Source organism: Trachymyrmex septentrionalis, unplaced genomic scaffold, assembly GCF_001594115.1.
Source record: "Trachymyrmex septentrionalis isolate Tsep2-gDNA-1 unplaced genomic scaffold, Tsep1.0 scaffold13, whole genome shotgun sequence".
Lineage (NCBI taxonomy): Eukaryota > Metazoa > Arthropoda > Insecta > Hymenoptera > Formicidae > Trachymyrmex > Trachymyrmex septentrionalis.
Window position 1 is genome coordinate 3454353 of NW_017304438.1, and position 18701 is coordinate 3473053.

General features: G+C 31.2%; 2 protein-coding genes across 2 annotated transcripts in view; one reads left to right on the forward strand and one right to left on the reverse strand.

Moving 5' to 3' along the window:
* LOC108756945 (oxidative stress-induced growth inhibitor 1-like) overlaps positions 1–13366 on the forward strand; it is a 19234-nt gene extending 5868 nt beyond the window's left edge. Inside the window, exons 3-8 of the mRNA XM_018501156.1 lie at positions 10061–10176; positions 10540–10994; positions 11305–11558; positions 11633–11889; positions 12024–12425; positions 12569–13366. Of these exons, the coding sequence (XP_018356658.1) occupies positions 10116–10176; positions 10540–10994; positions 11305–11558; positions 11633–11889; positions 12024–12425; positions 12569–12810 (1671 nt within the window). The 5' untranslated portion in view covers positions 10061–10115 and the 3' untranslated portion in view covers positions 12811–13366. The remainder of the gene's footprint in view (positions 1–10060; positions 10177–10539; positions 10995–11304; positions 11559–11632; positions 11890–12023; positions 12426–12568) is intronic.
* A 2203-nt stretch (positions 13367–15569) lies between these two features.
* LOC108756721 (syntaxin-16) lies at positions 15570–18503 on the reverse strand. Its single transcript, XM_018500737.1, has 5 exons — positions 18245–18503; positions 17949–18161; positions 17569–17776; positions 16123–16379; positions 15570–15943 (listed from the first exon to the last, which is right to left on the reverse strand). The coding sequence occupies exons 1-5, from the start codon at positions 18323–18325 to the stop codon at positions 15734–15736; spliced, it is 969 nt and encodes a 322-aa protein (XP_018356239.1). The 5' UTR covers positions 18326–18503; the 3' UTR covers positions 15570–15733.
* Positions 18504–18701: the final 198 nt, after the last annotated feature.

The window sequence follows — 18701 nt, forward strand, 5'->3', positions numbered from 1 at the left end:
CAATATCTTTAAGTTTTCTGGAGTGAACTCTCGCTGTAAAGAATAACAATTAAGCCACACAGTTTTGAAAAACAACTCAATTTTCAATCTTTAGAGGAAGATTTCAATTCTTAAGAGTGAGATTTCACTCTAAAAGTTATAAAGAGCATACACACATAACACTCACACATAATATACTAACTAATATATAAACATCCTAAAAATTATTATTTTAGTTTATTCGTTAAAGGCAAAACAAAGGGAATGCCTCAAACTTGGATATATTAAAATGGAATTTTATGTATAATATTGTAAAAAGTAATGAAATCGAAAAATGATTGAATTTTTAACCGGATATTCTGAACGGGAAGATAACGTAATTTATTTTTAATCTAAAAATACATATTACGGTATTATAAGCATTGCTACGTAGAAATAGATTGCGTACCTATACTTTTGCCCTTTAGAAATAATATCGTAGTCGCAGAAATTGCCGTTTCTCGTAAAAGCAGTAATTCAATTTCTATACGAAATAATGCGCAAACATCACTATAATTGTATCACGATTCAGATTAAGACATTAGATGAATTGTATAGTCTTTATCAAATTTTGTTTTGACAAACTTGCTCGATATTTGCTCATGTATTAATTTTGACATAATTCTGTTCACATTCGCTCTTCTATATAAGCTAAGTGATATAATTGTCGGTGAATGGAGCACGCGATGGTACTTAATCCGTCAATTATCCACCTGAGAACTTCCGTGAAAGCTCCGCGTTTCGTAACAGGAAGCTTAATCTAGTAATAATAATAAAATGAGAAACCGAATGTAATCAATATCAAAATTAAATTTGTCTATTCCAGACTGGGAACATTAATATTAACATTAAATGTAAAATTGGAAATTTAAATTTTGCAATTATCAATAACACCAGCAAAATTAATTAATTTATATTATATTTCAAATTGATATTTTATCCTACAATGTGATATCGATAAAAGCGGAATACGTTGTGGATAAACGAAGAGGCGTATATTTCGCGTATCTATTTAAAAATTTTAAAAACCACAATTGTGTCTAATTACATCATCGTAATTTTATTTTCGTTACATGAAGCATTACAGAAGTTAACGACCGACGGTACAAATTTATCATCTGGGTAGCACAATTTAATTGCGCGCGTATTTTAGCTCGCCAAAATTTGACGGATTCAGGGTGCGGTTCGTAATCTTTATCGTGAAAATATTCTCGTTGAAAATTCAGTACGGTTTGAATATTTTCAATATAATCCTTTTTCTTACGTTAAGATTGTAATTTATGCATTGCTTTAATTATCAGCTGTCTTTTCAAAGTTATCGTAAACATGTTACGCCATCCCAGGTGGGAACAAATGATGACTTGCAAGAAAAAAACCAATCCTAAAGTGTAGCACGTGATTTATTATTGTTTGCACTTGTTTGCATCAAGAAATATAATAATTATTAAATTATCAGGTCTCCTCTGGCTACAATCTTTATTTATGTTTCTGATAAACATGCGCAATTTTAGTAATTTTATGGATACAGTATGGATAGAAATACTCACATATATGACAGATAAATTAAAAAGCAAAACATTATTCTAGATCTAGATATAGATAGGAGTTTTAGGAATAAATTCCGGATAATGACTTGGCATTTACTAAATTAAAGTAACGCGAAAATATAGCTCATTCCGAGTAATAATTACTTTATCATTTATTTATGACAATATTAAGTAACTCAAATTTGTTTTAATTGGCAGATAACAAGTAAAAAGAAGTCACGATAAATAGATAAATGTATATATGTAGGAGGCAATAAAGTTATCAATCTGTTTGTTTGATATGCTTGTTTCCGTTTGTTTGATTATAGTATCTGAATGTATTCGCAATGTGATTAGCACAAGTACATGAATCACGCTGCATCATGCTATGAAATTTTGACGGAAACAAGCATATAATAGATAAATGTATATATGTAGGAGGCAATAAAGTTATCAATCTGTTTGTTTGATATGCTTGTTTCCGATTATAATATCTGAATGTATTCGCAATGTGATTAGCACAAGTACATGAATCACGCTGCATCATGCTATGAAATTTTGACGGAAACAAGCATATGTCCTTTTTTTTTTATAATGCAAAAGGCAACTGTAGCTTACGTATATACTTTACATAACTATTACTCTCACAAAAAAAATTGGTAATTATAGACCACCGCGAGTTCTTGTTAGCAAAAGCGTAATTGTATATACAGCGAAATTCTGCGAAGTCTTACTTATTCTAGTCATCGAAATTGGAAACGACGATTCGTGGAGTTTGCAATGTGCAAAAAAACATCCGAATCCGTTTTCTTTAAAGAAAAAAATTCATGAATCACATGACGATGATATTCGGAATAAAAAAATCACAATAGATGCATATCGAGAAGCGAAACCACGATAATGTCAAATAAATCATGAGACTCGTATTGTCAATCAGTATAAATACATATTTGTAAAATATTTATGTTTGTTTTGCAAATTGTTAATTAAAACATTAAATGTTTGATTTACTAGCTAAAATAGTTGTTTTTTTTTACAAATTTTTATTAGTGTTACAGATTAATTTTTTATCTTTTTCCCCAGTTCTAAAAATTAGGAAAAGATGAAGAATAAATTAAACCAAGTTTAATGTTAATCTACAATATTGTGGAAATGCAGGTTTTTAGTGATCAAGCCCGCTATTAAAGAAATGCTGTTGCGTATTACGTATCTAAATTCTAAATGTCATTCCATTCAGTCGGCTAATGAACGTAATGACTATAAACATAGTTCGCGATTAATACGTCGCGGGCGAGTTTGTTGTATAAGTTAACCCGTAACAATGCAGGTTAAATGCTGAGATAATTGATGAATAAGAGCCGAATAAGAGCCAGCAGTCCCCACGGTTCGTGTTTACTGAATTGTCCGGTGAAATTGATTAACATACAGCTGCAGCATATATTTCACGGACGAAATAACACTGTGTATAATATGATTTTTTAAACGTATTGCGATCTCGTTTTTTCAAAAATACATTTTTACCTTCTAATAGATTTGAACATTGTCTTAACCGACAATGCATTTTCCTGGTCTTTTTTTGTTTTTTATAAAATTCTGCGAAGGCTTACTTTTTCCAGTCATCGAAATTCGAAACGACGATCATCTTCGTGGAGTTTGCAATGCCCAAAAAAACATCCGAATCCGTTTTTCTTCTATAAAAAAAAATGCATGAATCGCATTACGATAATATCCGGAATAAAAAAAATTCACAATAGATGCATATTGAAAAGCGAAACCGCGCAAAGATAATATCAAATTAATTCGACAGGAATCAGCTTTACATTTGCATTTATTGCCACACACATAACAAATAACTGTATATTTTAAATGCATTTACATTTTACTATTTGATGTATGTTCTGCGAAAAATGTCTGACAATTATTAACGAAGTTAACGCGAAAAGCTGACAATTTGATGACTAATTCATTCTTACTGCTTGCAAGACGAAGCACGTGTAAGCGATTACGAAAACTTTTTGTCAGCTTATACATAATTTACTATTACACATTTTTATCTTGTACTTGAATTACAAAAAGACTAGATAAAAGCTTGTTTATTAAGAATAAGAAAATTTCGTAAAAATAATTCCTTTTGTCTTGTTTGTACTTTTATATTTGAACTATTGAAGGGACGAGGGATGGCTGCGATAATAAATTGAAGTGTTATGTTCCAAGATGACCTCATACATCTTGTGACGTATCATAAATCTTGCTTATCATTTTTCTTCTGTGTTCTGAATTTTGTTTATGATTGTAGGAAAACTATACTCAAGTTACGCATCATCTTTCATTATGGTCGCTTCTGACGTCGAAAAACGATTCCAAATTTGCATGGCAGGTATTCTCGGTTGAGTCTGGTAACTGCTTCTAACAGAGATTTACGATGTAGATCAGTATCTTTCAACATGTATTATCATTGCTTCTCTAAGCCAAAGAGAAATTCAAACTAATATGATCAATTTCATATAAAACGAGAATTTCGCGTTGCATTTTACAGTAAAGATCTCACTAAAAATATTAATTGTATCTGAGATTATTGTCTTAGATGTAGTAAAATCTTATTTTGTACATTGCACTTTCCCGCATAATTAATATCATTAATGAATTATGCAATTGAGATGTAATCTCTCATAGGAGAACAGAATAATTTTTAAGATATTGTCTCTACGACAATCAGACCTGAAAGATTAAGATAATAATGTATAATTTTTACATTGTTGTTAAATACTAAATAACTTATTTGAAAACATTTCAGACAAAGAAAGTTCTGTGAATTGTGAAATTTATTTTAAATGACAGAATGAATTTTAAAATTACTTAAGAAAATGATAGTCAAAAGATAACTGACAAAATAATTTTGTGACTGACTCATTCCGAGATTAGATTGCTGGACCGCACATTCCTCTGTTTCGTTTCTTTGGCATTCATGGGAGAAAAAGAGAGGAAAGGAATCCGGTAGAGACAGGAAAAAAGGCGACCAAAAAAATCGCTATGTACGTACATGAAGAAACGTGTATTTGTAATTTTATCTTATATGTGTGGATGAAGGCAAATTTAATTCCGAAAATTTATCACAAAGTTCCCGTAATCTGTGCGGTCTAACTCTCTTACTTTTCACCGAATTGAAGTGTAAAACTGGTGAACTTTATTTTACGGTGAATTCGTGCAAAATGAGATCAGATTAGGACGTATTATAGAATTATTCGGAATGAATTCCGATCGGAATTAGTCAATTATTATCTTTTCTGTTATATTTTCTAGAAAAAACGGAATAATTCCGGTCGGAATTTATTCCGAATAATTCCTTTATTTAATAATACATCATGTCTCTGTTTAATAATAAATTTTTGAAACGCATATCACGGAGGACATCGATTGATGCTTCTTGTGTTATAAGAGGAATCTTCCAATCGTATTACTCTGGAATTGATTATCTCCGTCTAACCAAATTCCGTTCAGGACTCAACTCGCTTCTCGCCGCAAATAATCGTCGATTAAGAATAGAAGATGTGCGAAGCGCCCGCGTTGTTAGAATGGTAGCAGATATCTAAATGTGCCTACAAACGCACCTGTTACGATGTCGTAAAGATGTACAGCGGCAACGCGCCCGAATTGCGTTAGAATCTCGATTATATCATATCAAACATTAAAAAAGCTAACAATCATGTTACACTTCAATCGTACGTATATATAATGTCGCATGTTTAAAGTCGCGTGTCACCTTTTTAAGATAATCACTCTTCTTTGACGATCGATATTTGCACAACTTATGTTTCTTTTATAGAGACAGAATATATGTACGTTGAAAAGTTTGAGATGTAGATGAAATGCTGTTAATTATAATTACATTTAACTCTTAGTATACACGATGATTTTCCGGTCTTTCATTTCACATGATGAATCGTTCGTGTCCCAATTTAATTTTTATGACTTTAAATGTACAATATATTAAGTGATTTTTACATATATTCTTTAGAAGGTATATATATCTTTAGAAAGTATTTATAATGTTATATATATCTATAAATATATACTATATAAATGTTATAATTAATTACTTAATTCTTCTAATTTTTCAAAGAAAAGAAATGTGTGGGACACGAATAACTCAATCGCAATTGAAGCCTCAACATCCCATGTAGATCACGCGTTGTAATTAATTGTGCTGACATTTATATATATAGCTCAGTTCTCTTTGTCTTATACGATGTAAAATACATGATTAAAGGTTTAATGCAGATCTGACATTGGATATAGAACGTGATTAAAATTTCAATAGAGATTTTATATATCTGATTCCTTCGTAAATATATAGTCATATCCGTAAACCGGATATATATCGAGCGAGTCATGACCAGTTGACCCCAACCAAGCATCGTTTTGTACTTATACGTATCTTGTGAAAGGAGGTATTCAGGTGGTTATCGATTTAACTCGCGATCGTTAATATATAACGTCCTTACATCTTTCGCGCTCTTAATGGACTCTGCGAAGTGAATTTTTTTTCCATTCTACGTTTTATTTCATATATCTTAATCTAGCGGATAATAAATTAAAATGATAAATGTCGGAAAGGATATGTCGGTTCGGAAGAACTTTGCTTGCTTTTGCGTCGTGCTGAAACAATTTTATCGCTTATTCATAGAATTGAATGAGAGAGAAAACTTTTCCGACAACGATAAAATTAATTGATGATAATAGGAACTAGATATCTTTCGGGAATTCCAGTGTATTTGAGGGAAATATATAATGATCCTAAAAATAAAGTTCCGGTTGAAATGCGAGGTGACCAGTGTTGTGCAATATCTATTTAGGCCTATTCTTTTTAGCTGAATTTCTGACGATGGTTCATCTTTCTTCCTTTTCTCTCCATGTTGCAGAAAAAAAGAGAAAAGATGAACCGTATGAGAAATTAACTAAAGAGAACAGGTCTCTTATGTACCGGTACTTATATTTAGATTTTAGTTACTTTATTGTATTAAATGTATGTTCAACAGGCGCTTAGTAGTGTCTTATATTTCAAATATAATACACTTTTATCAAACTTGTTAGCGCAGGGCAACAAATTATAACGCCGCGACGAAATAATTTGTCAGCTGACGATTTTGAATGTTTGATGTTTTTGAAACGCATAATATGCATAAATGTTAAATTATTTGAATAAAATTAATAGCTTTATAAGTGTTACTTTTTCATTTTAATATGCAACATGGTAAACTTACTTGCGTAGAATATTTATGTGTATACATATGAATCAACTACGTAAACATTATGTGTGAATATATGAAATCATAAATGCCTATTTATTTCGAAGTTTTAATGAATAAAAATATATCTATACCTATGTAGATACACTGATATCTTTATTTAAGTATTTTGTTTTTCTAATATCTATCTCGATTTTTGTCTAAGGTACTTGTATCTGTACTTAGGTATTAAAAATGAAGTGTCTTGCACAACATTGGAGATGACGTTGTAATACCGCGGGAAAATGGTCTTCGATTATCTGAATAACCTTTATTATACGTAATGATAACAATAATTTTCTTTGAGAATAAATCATCGATTCGACGTACTCTACGTTGCTATATAACTTGCCATTTTCACGCAGGAATAGATTATATTGTCGTTATTCTCCATCGATCTCGGCTTTCTTGCGGCGAACAGTAAAACCGCTGTTGTCCGGTGACATGCAAAAGCATGTAAGCCGATCGCTTGAATATTTGTACACGTCGTGAATAAAGCCTCATTGTCAACTATACAACTATCCTATGCATCAGTGGGACACTGTCAACTCTGTCGATCGATATCGATGTAATGTGCAATAATCGTTGCCATTTATCTTCGATAGATTTCATGATAAGATTTCTCTGTGTTCTCTCTAGAAATGCCAATAGAATATAGTAGCTTTTTCTTTGGTGAAGCCTGATAAAAAAAAATAATAATTTTTTGCCGTTGACCTTTAAAACTGTGATTGTTTTCACTCTTTCGTTTGCACCCCCACAGTCTTTATATTTCATAAAAATGTTTATTTCGACAATTTTTTATTTTAGATCTCTCTCTCTTCACAATAAAAAATATTTTATATTTGAGTTAGAAAAGATTTATTCACGTCCTTGCTAAAATTTTGTGTTGAATTTTTAATATATTCGAGTGTTAATTTAATAGTGTAGTTGTATTATTTGAATATTTTTGTATTTAATTGATATTAATATTTGTTAGTGTCAAAATAACACAATTTATGAGTAATAAATAACATAAAAATAATGTTTTTTAAAGTATAAATTTTGAGGTAAATAAGATGTGTTAATTTAACATCTTATAAATGTTAAATTTATTGAAACATTAATTTTAGATATTATAAATGTTAATTCAATGAAAAAACATCACTGCTTACAAATTGTGTCAGTTTTATATTTTGTATGTTAATTTTTTACATACTATTTGTGTTACTTTCTAACATATTTGTCTTCTGTTAAATTAATAAAAATTTGAGTGAATCGTTTGGATTGTTTGGACCATGTAAAATGTACGCGAGACACTATCTTCTAATTAACACAAATTTTCCAACTGTATTCTCATAAAAATAAATACGTCCGACAATACCAATACATTGAAAGAAAAAGTGTTTAGTATTTATGGCTATAATTGCATAGTCACAAGGTAAATAAATGTCTTTTTATAGTTAGGAGCTCCGTTTTTATAATCATTATACTTACATTATTATTATAATGTTAATAATAATGATTCTATATGATTGTGTATAAAAAAATATATAATAACTCCGAACCATAATTATTTTACTTTACGTAATTATAATCACAAATACCAACACTTTGTTGTTAATCTCGCGATGAGGTAAAATTGTTTTAATGGTTGGACCATTGTCAATTCTTGTTTCCATCGTCGATCTTCGTTCTCGAGTAACGTTGCTATTCTTAACTGTTAAGTATTAATGAAAATGGACCATGAGTGCGCGCGCTACAAATTATCGAGACGTTCTCTCCGGTTATTTACGGAATAGGTGATCTCGAGTAGAAACGACAGGTACATAATGAGGGAAATGCATGAGTTAATCTCTCTTGATCATGCATATAAATTAGACATCCCATTGACTCTTTTTAACGACGCTTTCTATACTCTCATGTGTCTATTCATCCTCAAACGTAAATAATAATTTAATTTTTGTCATATTTCTATATTTTCTATATATCTCTATTATAATATTATTTCTGCAGTTATTATTATATATTGTATTTATAATATTATTTCTAATAACTTTTTATTTATTCAATTTAAAAGAATGAAAAGAGCCATATTTGGTCAAGGCGAGTTCTAATGCTTATTTGTGTGCGAATTTTTACGATTTCCAGTTTAAGCTTTTTATTTGTTCTCCTTCATTTTTTACGTCTTTTTATAAATATCTCTATTTTTAAGATGTCGTTAGGCTCATTTGAGCAACCAGGCCATTTTTAACGACCGATCGGCAGGAAGGTTTGCTGATTCATGTCATGGTAATTATACCGGGTGAACCGGTTAAGTGTTAGAGAGTAGGAAACATGATGCCAATGAAGACCGCTAATTACAACGAAGGTCATGACTTTTACTTTCTAACGACATGATTATCGTTTATTTTCAAGATGTTATGTTAATGACAAAAAATGCAAGCGAAAGGTAAACATACCAGTTATTGGACATTATCTAATTATTGCACGCAATGACAAAAATTTTAAATATTAAACTTTTAATGATATATATGACTAAATAAATGTCTTATTAAATTTTTATACACAACGAATTTATATAAAATCACACATGTCATTAAAAGTCTAATATTAAACATTTTTTTCTATTTATTCAATAATTAGGTCATTTCCACTAACTACATTTACTTTACATTCAGCACAATTTATGAATAGTCACAAGAATGTTCACATTGATTATAGAAGAAATAACATTTGTAACACTTCACATTTATAAGTCGCAAAGTCATCCAAAAAGAAGTACGTTTTGTTTATCTTATCGACTTTTTACATACCTTGTAATTAACTAATGCGTAAAAAACTTATAGCGTACGTACTTATCTTATCTTTTTCATACTCACATAATTGTGGAATGCAATATATATGTAATAAATATTTAGTACATTCAATTATATTAAAAATAGAAAAATGTATTATCCATATAATCTGTAGAGATTTGTTCCTTAATATTTTGAAATACGGAAAATTCTGAGATTATCTACTCGTCGGAAAAAATTGGTTGTCATCGCGTAATGATAAGTGTACTTGTGTAATAATCTCACTGGTTACAAACGTGACTAATGCTAAAATGATCACTGCAAATAAAGATTATTTCAGAAAAATGAAGACAATAACAGATGCGCTATTTTTACTCTTTCATAATTTTACGTGTATTGACGTATACATAAGATGTTACATAACATTTTTACAATAAAATAATCGTTTTCTTTGCAGTCAAACGAACAGGAAAATTGCGTTTGCACAGATATCGGATAGACAAAAAGAAAAAATGCAGAACATGTTTGAGGTCGACGATAACGATGTCATTTATAAAGATGTTGTCATCATAGGTAAGTATATAAGATGTCTTGAGAAAATTTAATAATAATAACATATCTTATATTAAATTCAGTTTGTTATTGAAAATTGTTATGGAGATGAGAAAATTTTACTTTTATTTTTAAACTGAACTTTCAATTCTCCAGTATGTAATCTGATCAAGTTTTTTAAATATGCTTATATATGGTTATTTAACACTTATCACGCAAAGACCAATGAACTTCTTATCTCGTCATGTTCAGCAATGTTAGTATTAATTTTCTACAAAGCTAAAATTTTTATCGTAAGAGCATATTAAATAAAATATAGTCATAATTCAGATCGTTTGTCAAAATAGTAAAGATTCTACACATTCTACAATTTCTGGTCCGTAGGAAATGGGCCCAGCGGGATATGTTTATCATATATGCTCGCCGGAAATTGGCCTTACTATACCGGCGAACCTCATCCTGGCGATGATATGCTGACAGCGCGACTGCGGTTTTGCACTACTAGCAACGAGGAATGCGGTGATACGCCGGACGATGTGAACACTGATGTAACTATTAACAATCGTCGTCAGTGCTCCAAGTCTGGTGTCAGCAGGACGCAAGGAGGCGGGCTAGCATACAGCACACGCTGCAAACTCGAATGCCTGTCCTCCGGCATCGAGGGTAGAGGCGGTGGTCGACCACTGGCTCTTCTCATGGATCAGCTGCAGCATCCGTGTGTCGATGCTGGGCTCGACGTGCCCTCGCTGCTTGATTGGGTTTCCGCTAATGAACACCTCGAGCACAGGATCGTGGACCATGTTGTTCTTGGCAAGGGCCAACCAGGCGGTGCTTGGCAGGTACATGATCAATGATATTTTCTTACTTTTTTGTAATCCTAAAAATATGGATTCTTTTCCATGAAGTATAAAACGATAGATAAAAAATGATGAAAGTAAAAGTCTTAATAAATTAAAACAGCTAATATTTCAATGATTGAACAATTAAAAAAATTTTATGTTGGGAATTGATAAGGATTACTTATTAATTATAAGTATTACTTAATTTTTAACGCAACATACTTATATATTGAAAAATACTTATATATGAAAAGCTCTTTCCTTATCTTTATTGTTTAGTTTAACGTTTTTTTAATATGATTATCTCTAGTCTATGGACCCCAATGTACTGACTATCAGTCTGAGTCGATGGATGTCACTTCCCGATTTGGATCTGAGGCAGTGGGAGAAACTCGTCGAAGCTGAACAGTTACAAAAATCGGTTTTAGCCGCAGAAAGTGACGTATATGCGCGGCTAGAAAAACTGAATGTTTGTAAGGCATCTAGTCGAGTTTCTATGGGTACCGTGGCAGCGTATTACAAGGACTACGTGCACAGAAAAGGCTTGACACAATACTTTCGATGGTATATATTTGAAATATTTGACACAAAACTGTTATCGACATTAACGCGGACTTTGATGAAATAATCTATTGTAGTGGGACCACAGTTACTTCAGTAAGACCGAATTCGGACTCGCCTAAGAGCAAAGGAGGATACAATTGGATTGTAGACGGGTACGAGAATAAAAATGGAAAACGATTTCGATATCGGTGTAAAAGGGCGGTCCTTGCAACTGGCACGACCGATTTATCCAATCATTTGGGCATCCCAGGAGAGAACACGAATCGCCAATGGGTGACACACGATCTTAATGATCTCGAGACTCGATTAGGATGTTTGGTTAGCGAGTACGGTACGTAAAGGGAAAATTATATAAAGTAATGATTGCACCTAATTTGGCAGCTTCTGGAAAAACTTGCCTTTTTCATTTGTTTATTACATAATTTGTTCATGATTTGTTCTCATTTGAGAAATTGTTAACCGTAGGCAAAGATTCAACCGATGAACAGATCCCACCCGTGTTAGTAATCGGAGCTGGTCTGAGCGCAGCCGACGCGATTATGGCCGCACGCTTTCGAGGCATACCTGTGTTACACGCATTCCGCAACTCGTTAAACGAGTGGGGCAAACAGACCGCCGAGAGAATAACTACCAGTTACGATCGACTGCAATGGCTACCGGATTCCATATATCCGGAGTATCATAAGGTGTACGAGATGATGGCTGACGGAGGTACAAATTATCCTTTATACAAGTCTTTGCCAGGATATACACTCGTCAGTCTTTCTGAAAATTGCGAGAAAGGAAACATAAGGAGGACAGTCACTCTTTCTGCTCCAAACGGTCAACTGCACACGTTTCCAGTATCTATTGCAGCTATTCTTATCGGTAAACATCATATGTACTTCTTAATAATAACTCAAATTAATAAAACTTGTAGATTGAATATGACAGATATTGGCTTTAGTATTGAGTTCGTAAATTCAGTTTGTAAATTTGTCGATATTACTGTATTCAGTAATTTTTTTCAGGATACAAACCAGACTTGTCTTACTTAGAAGGTGGCGGTATGGAATTAGGTAAATTCGCAGATAAGCCGATTGATAGCAAATCGAATCCAATTGAAATCGATGATTTCACGTACGAGGTGATTAACGCGCCGATAAAAGGACTTTATGCATTAGGACCTCTAGTTGGTAACAACTTTGTTCGCTTCGTTTTGGGCGGTGCGCTTGGAATTGTGGCGCATATTTTATGCACCACAAACACCTGAGAGATTTAACAACCACTCGCTCGACTCAATCGTATCTTAGCAAAATTATTTTATATATAGATGCATTAATATCATGTGACTTCTGCTCAATTCGTATGGGTGACTATCGCTTAGTTCTTAACATTTATATCAAGAGATTGCTGGGTAAATGTTTGTATATACTATTGTATTAAAATTATTTTTATATTCTTTCCATATTATACCCTTCGCGAGGAAACGACCGATTTTTAAATGTACATAACTATTTAATTATTTCGTCGAGATACCTCTTAGAGTACGTTTTGCTTAACGCAACGCTTGCGAGCATCATTTCATTCATGTTAACAATTGTTGGGGATGAAATGATGCACGTGAGCGTTGCGAAAGTTAAGTGGAACGCATCTCTAGCGAAAATTAAAGTGCGATGATAGTTACAACATTTATTCAGCGAGTGACTTACAACGTGTGGAAAAAGATGAGTTTAAATGCCACTTTTGATCTATTTTAGATCTGTTCGCGCTTATTAACATTCCATTTGATAAGGAAATTATATATGAGATAATATCAATAATAATTGCATCTAAATTTAACAATTGTTTAAATTTAACAATTTGTTTTTAGGTGCAATATTATATTATTGACAAATTTTTCATGACTATACATTACAGATCTCTCCTCAAATACACCCTTATTAGATTCTACATCTCGTAAAGTGTATATACAGTTAATATATAACTGTTGGAGTCTGTATTGTAACGAGTTTCGTAAAGAATAACGAATATTACAACGAAACTCTTGATATAAATTCTGATACTATGTATGTACTTAGGATTAATCTGTGTTTGCTTTTTTATGATTAAGTTAAATGCTTTTTTATGCACATTTATGTATATATAGAAATGCTTTTAATAATTTGTATCTGTATGATAGAATCTATCTTTATGTTTTAGAACATTTACAAGTTTTTAAAATGGCCGGACAATTGTGCTTATCCAAACGCACAAGCATTTTTACATTATGTATTTTTATTTCCTGACAATTCGCAAATGAAAACACATCCCGGGAAAAAATCTTTTATATGTAATTATATAATTTTATATATCAATATATATAATTATATATAAAATATGTTACTTTATATACAAGTATATAAAATTATATAAAACATTTTTTCCCAGGATATCACGAAGTAAGACGATTATCACATCTTAAATTTTACATAACATCTTTAATCCGCCGTGTAATATGCCTTTATATCTCTTATTATATAAGCTGTGATTATTTTTAGTAAACTAGGCTAGTAACACTCTGTTATTAGGTATAATTTGTATGTACGTAATACTACCTTTTTAGTACAAAATGTTTCCACAAAATTTACTTTTTGCATCTTCTTTTATTACTTAATAGTTTTTACTTAATTTACAAACTTTATTTATATTTTACATAATTTTATTTATGATATCTAATTCTATACAATCATACATTAATTAAGATTCACATATTAAAATTAAGTTAATTAGTTTATTCAATTTAAAGCTGGATTTAAAAAACAGAAATGTAACTTTTCCTCTTAAAAAAGAGAAATATTACTTTTCATAATTTTATTATATTTTAAACATAGGTTTTTATATTATTCTTTGATAACGTATCATGAAAATGCGAGAAATATTCTTTTGTTGTATTGAACAAGTTTGTGCAGTATCTAAACTTATATGTTATAATACATGCTGTAACGGTAAGCCTAAAATGTATTTAATATAATGTTATAATTTGATATTAGCAGTAAGCGAGTTACTGTAGCTATAGGAGGTAAAACAAACATTAAAACGTATCGTTTATAGTTCATAATATAATAACATGGTTTTTAGAAGTTTTATTAAAATGAAAGTTCATATATAGATATTAGCTATAATGACAGGGATACGTATGGATACAAGAATACTTAATACGCAATCTGTGATAGGAAATGCAATGTTCAAGAAGATGCAATGAAGTAGAAGAGACTTAGGAGACATAAATCTTGAGCACATTAGATTCGGTAGATACGTATTTTTACATGCAGAATGAGAACCGATTTATATAAAAAGTTATAAATTTATGATTTTATCGAAAATGGAAGAAATCATCACACTTGCGCCTTTCGAAGGTATAACAGCGAATAATCTTATTTGTCACAAAAAGCTCCTAGTTAATTTTGAAGTATAAACAGAATCTTATCTTTTTTGCTTTTTAAAAAATAATTTGTAATATCTTATATAGATCACGCTGTGTATATATATGTATACACAAGAAAATATGTATAATTCACAAAACTTAACTTCAGTCATTGTTTTATTATGGAATGATCATTTAACAATTGGATGTACAGAACAGGTTACAATACAGATATAAAAAGTCAAACTGCATTTTTTTCATTTTTATCGTTACAATATTAAACATAAATAAAAAAACATAATTTATCGCTATAAAAAATATACAATTAATGTGAAATATATATATATATAAATAAATTATTCTATTGTAAATCTGTTATTTTTGCGGTCACTCTTAGTATATACTATAAGAATTAAAATACAGCGAAACCATTTAACATTGCAGATATTATGAGGATTATGATATCATGAGGAATTATTTTTAAAACTAATTTATACAGATCAAGATTAACATTGATTAAAAAGATTAATGCCACATTCATAGTTATTATTTCATATTGTATATAATCCATGAACAAATAGACCGAACAAACATTTCGTCATAATTTTACGAATATAATTGTTCTTTTCTGACAATAACACTTAAGGAAAATTACACGGACTATTTTAAAAAATAGCTCTTTCCATTATTATGTACAGTTCTATAAAGACGTTTCATTTTATAGAACACGATAAATACCAAGTAAATAACAAGTATATTTTCACGTTAGTTATTCTAATTATAATTGATTCTATGTCTTAAATATGACGAATAAGAAGCTAAGTAATATAATAGCAGCCGCGAGAATCACGATACAATACAATTTTTTATTAGCCTTCTGATACGAGTCAGCTTTCTTCAATTGTTTATAGCCCTCCTGTACTTGTACTTGCGTTTGCTCTATGTTGTAATCGATTCGATCTAAAATAGTACCCTGATCCTGCACCATTACTGCAAGATCCTATACACAAAAATTCAGATTTTTGTTCAAGATTTTATCGTGCTATTCATGTTACATTATGCACTAATATTGAAATAAATATCAAAACAATTTGAATTTACCAAATCGAAGAGTTTTACTTGTAATTATATATCATAAGTATTTATTTATAATAATTTATATATATGCATATAATTTACCTTAAAAATATGTTTTAAGTCTGCTATGCTTTGAACTATACTTCCAATCTGTTCCTCCCTTTCCATTGCTAATTTCATCCTACCTTCCGGCTCTTCCAACTGCAGTAAAACCGAGTCCTGTCTTTGTTCATTTTTTGGCCAATAATCACCAGCTGCCTCGTTTAGTTCTGTCACCCAAGAATCGGTTGCTATATTATTTAAAAGAGATTGATCTTCTGCGAAGAACTGGTTATTTCTCTCTTCTCTTGATTTCACCTCTGCAAAGATTTATTGGTACATAAATAATATTAGTTTATTAAAAATATCAATAGTTGCTTTTGAGGCTTTTATGGGTATTTTCTGTACAGAAGCTGTTCATTTCGCGGATTATCTACGGAAATAACAATGGATCTGAATCTCAGATCCATTATTAAAATAACAATATGAACATTACAGTTGACTTCATTAGGGTGAGGACTGCGAAGATTTTTAGCTGTTCCCGCGAAGAATTTTCTTTGTGAAATAGGCAGAGAAGGGGGACAATCAATCTTCGATAATCGGGATGTTTTTGTATCTCTACAGCCTTTTTGTCTTTTTTTTTAGGAAATATGATTTAATAATTGCTATTGTCATTTACTTAAATTAATATTTGGTTTCCTATCTTAATGTTGTGTTCTAATAATCCGTGTGACATGTTTTAATCTGACGTTACGTGATGTTCTTTTATCCATAGATTGACTTTAATGTATACTTTTATATACAAGAAAGATAACGAATTCTCAGATAAAAGAATTTTCTTCCATCCTCTCATAAATTAAAGAAATAACAGACTATTGAATAAGCACAATACCCGAATCGTCTTTAAACCTCTCCCTTCCTCCAAAAAAAATAGGACTAAAAAAACCTTAAACACCAAAGACCCCTATTTATTTCTTAGTGGAAGTAAATAAAATACTTTGCTTCTGCGGACAAGTACACATTGGAAAGACCAGAAGAATGATCTTTAGATAAAAGAACATCAACATGACGTTAAATTAAAACATATCACAGTCATTATCAAAACAGGACATTAAGATAAGACACCAAATATATTGTTTAACTAAATGACTACAATAACCATTACTACATCATATTTTCTAAGAAAATATAGACAAGTTATAGAGATACAAAAACATCCTGATAATTTAAATAGAGATAATGGTAGAGCATAAGTAGAATACGGAAGATCGGTCATCGAAAATTAAACTTTTTCCCCCTTCTATACCTCCTAACTCTAAACAACATATAAAAAGCAATTCTTTAGAGGAGCCGTTCAATATCAGGGTACTCTTCCCCCTGATGAAGTGAACTGCAATGTTTACAAAATGTTGACATTTTAATAATGGATCTGAACGGAAATAATCCGCAAAATGCAGTTTCTGGATATATTAACAATTAATTATTTTTATTAAATTATAAAGAACATACGTGTCAGATAATGATTCTGTGCAGCTCTATATCGAAGACCTAACTCTTGTAAAGCAGTTGAAAGTGCCATTACCGCACTGTTAGCTAGCCGACGTTCCGCAGGCTTAGTTTCATGCCTGCCAGCTGACTTAATTGTTTGTACTTGTCTATAACCATTGGAGAATGCACGTCCAATCTCTCGTGTCAGTTGTTCCATTTGTCTTTCCTCCTACACAGTAATATAAAATATATTTCAAATCCTAATAGTTACTAGTATTATCAATTCTAAGTATTTCACTTAGTCGATGCATTCTTCTTTTGCAAGAGGACAAGTGATAGAATAGTTTATTTGAATCTTGATAGTTTAAGAAATCGAATTACAGCATGAGGAATTTGCAAACCTGAGATGAATCATCCAGAGTAGGCCTAGTGAGCTGCTTAGAGTGCAGCTCGACCAGGCTATCTATCTTCACCCGTAATCTGCTCAGGATGTATTGTGTTTCTTCCAAGGCATCTGCCCAGGTGGGCGGTGCATCACTATCCACACCCTTCAGTTCGACATTGTCGGATGCACCAGAATCCGATTCCACCAGTGCCACGCTATCAGTAAGATTCTGAAAAATTTAATTTAAAACGTTATGTATTATAGAATAAAGGTAAAAGCAATTTTATATTGGAATAGGTTAAGTACACGCACCTGTTCGGCGTAAATGTGTCTACTCTGTAGGGCATTGTTTCGCATCAAAACGAAAGGTTCGGTTAAGTTTCTTGTGGCCATTTTCGAGCTGTTATCTCTCCTTATCACTGCACGATATATCTCCTAATCATTCCGTCGCGTTGCACTACGCACCGCGTACCGGATCAGCTGTCATCTTGAAACAGCTGATCACCAAACCTGCTCGAAGTGTTCATCAGCCTTTGTGCTGCGCTTTTCTCACTATCTTTATATGTCTATATTCTTTATACTAGTTTATCGTATTTATAACATTAATATTCTAGAGTTACAAAATTATTTTTATCGTTGAGTTTTAGAAATTAACAATTAATTTATGCTAGTGTGTCAGATTATAATTTTGTATAATATTGATAAATAAAAAATAATAAATATAATAAAGAGAAATTTGTTTTTTTTTTTAATTTAAATACGCGTTATT